This window comes from Sinocyclocheilus anshuiensis, unplaced genomic scaffold, assembly GCF_001515605.1.
Source record: "Sinocyclocheilus anshuiensis isolate Anshui unplaced genomic scaffold, SAMN03320099.WGS_v1.1 scaffold283, whole genome shotgun sequence".
Taxonomy (NCBI): Eukaryota; Metazoa; Chordata; class Actinopteri; order Cypriniformes; family Cyprinidae; genus Sinocyclocheilus; species Sinocyclocheilus anshuiensis.
The window spans coordinates 1,616,728-1,621,766 of record NW_015549605.1 but is presented as its reverse complement, the minus strand read 5'-3'; the positions used below and the strand labels follow the sequence as shown (position 1 = coordinate 1,621,766).

Below are 5,039 nucleotides of genomic sequence, written 5' to 3'. Positions count from 1 at the left end.
GGGAAAAAAAAAGGGGGGGGGGGGGGGGTTACTTTGAATTAATCCTAACTCGATGTGCATTACAAAATAGCAAAAAACACTTGAAACTAGGAAGAAAAATATTAGCAGTCTGTCACTGCATGTTCTGTTCCCTGAGAAACATGACCCGAAGCACACTGACCCTATACCTTATTTAGCCTATCATTAGAGGAATTATAAAAATGGATTCCCAGAGATTTCTTCTGAGGCAAGAGAAATCCTTAGTCTTTCCCAAGGAAGGACACATGCAGTGATAAGGGCTGGCCAAAAGTGAGAGTGAACTTTAACACATTTTACATGCATGTATATGTCTGCCAGACAGAAATCTAGCCCCTTGTATGACTGCCTTATCGGTCATACAAAGGAAGGATTGTTGGGCAGTGCCATCATGTGGTGAATATGTGTGGTGCATCTTTATTTCTATGGACATTTATGTTGCTGTTTGACGTCTTTGTGCTGTTATTTGTTTTATTATTCAGTGAACATTATGTAAAAACTTTTTGCAATTTATTTTAGATTATTTTATAATTTGCACTTTAGTTTGGTTTTGTTGTTGTTTTCTTGTGTCTTGTTCATTTTTCTTTTAGTGCATGGATTCTTGGCTTGGCATGACGCTGAAAAATCTCACTACATACAGTAGGGATTTATTATACTATAAGTGTACATGAAGATATACTGTGAACATGAAGATGGAAAAAGTGTAAGAAAGGTGAGTCCGGGTGAGGTCAAGTCTTTAAGGAATGTTCTGGGTTTGATTGTCAAAAAAACTGTATTAAAAAAAAAGGGGGAAAAAAAGAAAGAAATAGAAAGGTAATTAAATAAAACAAAACAAAACTGGGCTGGGCCACTGTTCTGGAGGGTATGAAGCAGAAATGTGAAGCTTATATTTTTGTTGATACACAAACTAAAACAAATTATTAAAATTATTTAATTTAATTATTATTATATTAAAAATATATATTATTTTTCTGAGCTGTAAATATATCTAAATTTATATATTGTAATACTATTTGGATGTGTCTTATTGATGTAATTCCTGTAAGTGGTATCCTTGGTTGTATCATATAAAAGTTAGCATTATGTGCATGATATTTACAGTAAGTTAATGACATCTTTCACAGTCAGTGCTTTTTAAAAATACTACTAAGAGATTAATTCTTCTCTTTGCTAAAACAAATTATTCCACAAATGCTTCCAAACGAGTTGAACTGCACTGAAATCTTCTAACTCTGTTTTCATCTGCTTCAGGTCGTGTTGGGCTTTGGAAGGACATTTTCACTGTGTCCATGAATGAAAAGTTTGATGCTGTTTACAGACAGAAGATGGCAAAGTCTGACCTGACCTTTGACTTTACCCTGTGAGGATGTGACACTGGACTATCTGTTAACTGCTCAAGAACAAACCAACCAATCAGTTCACGTGCTGTGCTTAATGTCACCGGATGGACATTCCCCATCTAGATTTTATCTCTCTATCCCCACCATCTCTTGCTCATCAATGCTTTCATTATTTCCTCAAAAGTTACTTCTTAGTACAGATACGCGGTCAGTACTGAGGCCTTTTTTTTTTTTCACGTGTGTATTTGTATAAACAGTGCATCAGCAGTGCTAGTCCAAAGTGTAAGCACAGTGCTTGTTGCGTTTGCACATTTTACAGAGCTATTCCATATCCCAAAAACGCTTATGAAAAGTGTATTTATTAAAAATCAGAAATGAAATATGATTTAGACTATATTCTATATGCTAAAGCCCTTACGACAAACTCAGAGAATATCGTTGTCGTTTCTCAGGAGGATTCTTGAAATCATAGGCTAATACATGCACCAAATATGCAGTCATCCAATCACAGTTCAGGTCGTGAAAACCTGAGCCTCATGATGAATGCTGATTGGCTCCTGGCCAAAAGATCTTAAAGTTTGTGTGGAATGTCATTTCGCTTCTTCTAGTGGCTTCTAGATGCTTTGACTTATATTCCAGTATAGCTATTCATTGATACCATAGATATTTAACTCTTTTTTTTTTACATTTACTTACATGTGCATCCATAATTTTTGAGTGTATCATGCCTACATATTTGCATAAGTGAGAAATATCAGTCACATGAACGTATACAATCTGTGTGTAAAGGAATGGGAAAGAACATTTTATATCAGTAACATGCACATCATAATATAATGCATCAGAAGTGTTAAGAGCAGATATGAGTTTGTATTTCATCATTATGTCTTGGTAAAAAGCATAAAAGATGCATAAGGTGAAGTCAAATATTAAAGTGACGTATAACCTCACATATCCAACAATTGCTGTGTTTGGAATGGAATACTAGCATACTACATAGTGTACTATTTTTAAAAATAGAATGTTCAGCAGTACGCATTATGCCACTAACTAAATTTGTAAACTAAACTAAATTTTTAACTTCATTAAATGTGTGTTTAATTCAGAGAGCGGCAGTCGTGTCAGAAATTTAAATGGATATTTTGAATTTTTGATCCAAATTTGTGTGGCAGTCTGATCAAATAATGAGACAATAAGATATTACACCTGGTTAATCTGTGACACTGAGGATTAGTTGAGTGCATTGCATTGTGGGATTGAGTTTTCTGTGCATTTTGCACTAATACAATGAAAAGGTACTCTGTAAAAAATTGGAAGTAGTAAATAAAACAAAGATCACTGAAGTTACGTTTTACAAGAAAATACTATTTCAGTCTTTCTACTCAAAAAAGATCATTTTTAATTCAATGTTACTTGCCAGTTCTTTGTAAATAATTGACAAATTTACTTGCAATTTCTGAGTAAAAAGTGATTCTACATCCATCTTTTTCAGTGTAGTATGTAACCTACTAATTAATGTGTACAGAAAATGTGCATACTGTGCACAGTATACATACTGTGTACTGTAGAAATACAGTGGGTACGGAAAGTATTCAGACCCCCTTAAATTTTATTAATGAGGAAAAAAAATTAACTTAAATGATTTTAGCAAATGGCTGCAATATAACAAAGAGTGAAAAATTTAAGGGGGTCTGAATACTTTCCGTACCCACTGTAGTAAGAGTAGTATATATGCTATTTTTTAAATCATTTTTCATTATTTTTTGAATTATTGCAAAAAACTTCACTACTCTTATTTTCACTCAGAAGTTGCTAGTAAATTTCACAAAATCACAAAGAAAAGGCAAGTAAATGTGTTAAACATAATCCAGTAATCTTTGTTTTACTTACAACTTTGAAAAATTTTTTTTTTTTTACAGTGTATTATGCTAGTATGCTATTCCGAATTCAGGCAATGACTTGATTCAGGAAGAGAACTTCTGTTCAGACAGGAGAGAGGCTGTGATGTCATAAAGCTCTGAAACCTAACGTCCAATCAGGAGGCTGCGTCATCACAGTCACTTCATTCATTCCTCTACACTCTATGCTGTTTTATGTAACTCAACACACTGGTTTCTTTTCAGCCTTGCTTGCTGATTTATTAATAAAGTGACATCTTTAGGCCTTGAGGTTCAGTTTGTCTACTGTGTGTTATTGCTATTTAGTTACTGGACGATGTTTATTAATTGATTCTTCTGCTTTCTTCTTGCCTTAGAGCGTAAATACAACATATCAGAATTAAAATGGCAGCTAATACAGCGGCTTAAATCTAAGATGCTGGATTAACAACAGTTGGAAACTGAAGCATGCTGAGTACAAAGAGGTTTCTGAACAATCACAGATGGCACCAAAGGACAAGTGAAGTTCCTATGGCAACAAATCAGCGCCTCTGATATACGTGTCCTTTAATCTGCCAGTCAGATATTAAAAATGAGATCAGTGTAATCAGCGCAACTTTGTATTTTAATGTTACAACATAGCATGGTCTCATGGAATTTTGTTGTTAAAGAAATAGTTCACCCAAAAATGAAAATTTGCTGAAAATGTACTCACCCTCAGGCCATCCAAGATGAGTTGATAAAGATTATGTTTTTATCAGCTGTTTGGACTCTCATTCTGACGGCACCCATTCACTGCAGAGGATCCTAAATGTCACCAAATCTGTTCAGAGAAAGAAACAAACTCGTCTACATCTTAGATGTCCTGAGGGTAAGTACATTTTCAGCATTTTTGGCAAATTTAAATTTTTGCGTGAACCATATGAATAATGAATAAATCAAAAGTTGCAAGACAAAAGTTACAAATGTACCTTCAAAAGTAAATAAAAACAGATAAAAAAAAATATTTTAGCATTTAACAATTGAGTATTTAATACTTAAATTATTAAAAAATAATGCTTAAATTTCATTCATTTTGTGAATTCTGTAATGAACCTACAGTGAGTTCATCTGTTGCCTTACTACTAACATGCATTCAAATTATATACATACAGATGATATAAAGAGGGTTCTATCTTAAAACATATTAAGAAATCACAGCATATATTTGCAAAAGAGCGCAATGCTCACCCACTAATCACTAATAATTAATGATCAAAAGTGTGTCACATACTTTAGAGCCACTAGAGGGCAATGCAGTCCATGGGAGAGTCTACTTTAAAACGTATCATGGTATCAAACAGGTGTATTTTCCAGTTTGATAAGCTTGTTGGTAACACTGCATCAGACAAATTATGTATTTATTGTTAATAAACTGCATTGTACCATCTCAGGCTAAATTAATGTTGAATGATTAATGTTGCCTATAGCCAGGGTCGGCGCCAGAGCGCACAAAGTGAGGGGGCAGGCAAAATTTATTGGAGGGGGCCGCTTTGAAAAAAAAAAAGTCTGAAAGTAATTTTCAGATGCAACGGGGGAAAAAACGGGATAAACACAAACATGTAACTTGTAAATAAAATAATCTGATATATAGCCTATACAATTTAATAACATATAGCCTAGTTTGATATATGAATTGGGTGTTCGTCAAAGATTGCATGCGGTCGGAGATTCCCGTGTTTACAGCTCCGTAAAATAACCTACTGGAAGCTCTGTAGTTTTGCTGTATAGGCCTATAGATAAAAATATTAAAATTACAAACACACAA

General features: G+C 33.9%; 1 protein-coding gene across 2 annotated transcripts in view; it reads left to right on the top strand.

Moving 5' to 3' along the window:
* The window catches only part of LOC107658835 (sulfotransferase 4A1), a 10,648-nt gene extending 7,932 nt beyond the window's left edge, over positions 1-2,716 (top strand). Inside the window, exons 7-8 of one of the 2 annotated variants that reach the window (XR_001630838.1) lie at positions 606-727; positions 1,267-1,343. Coding sequence is in view for 1 of the 2 variants with exons in the window: in XM_016447503.1 (XP_016302989.1) it covers positions 1,267-1,379 (113 nt within the window). In the remaining variant the exon portion in view is untranslated. Of the gene's footprint in view, positions 1-605; positions 728-1,266 lie in introns of both variants that reach the window. The other variant, XM_016447503.1, reaches the window with a different exon arrangement.
* Positions 2,717-5,039: the final 2,323 nt, after the last annotated feature.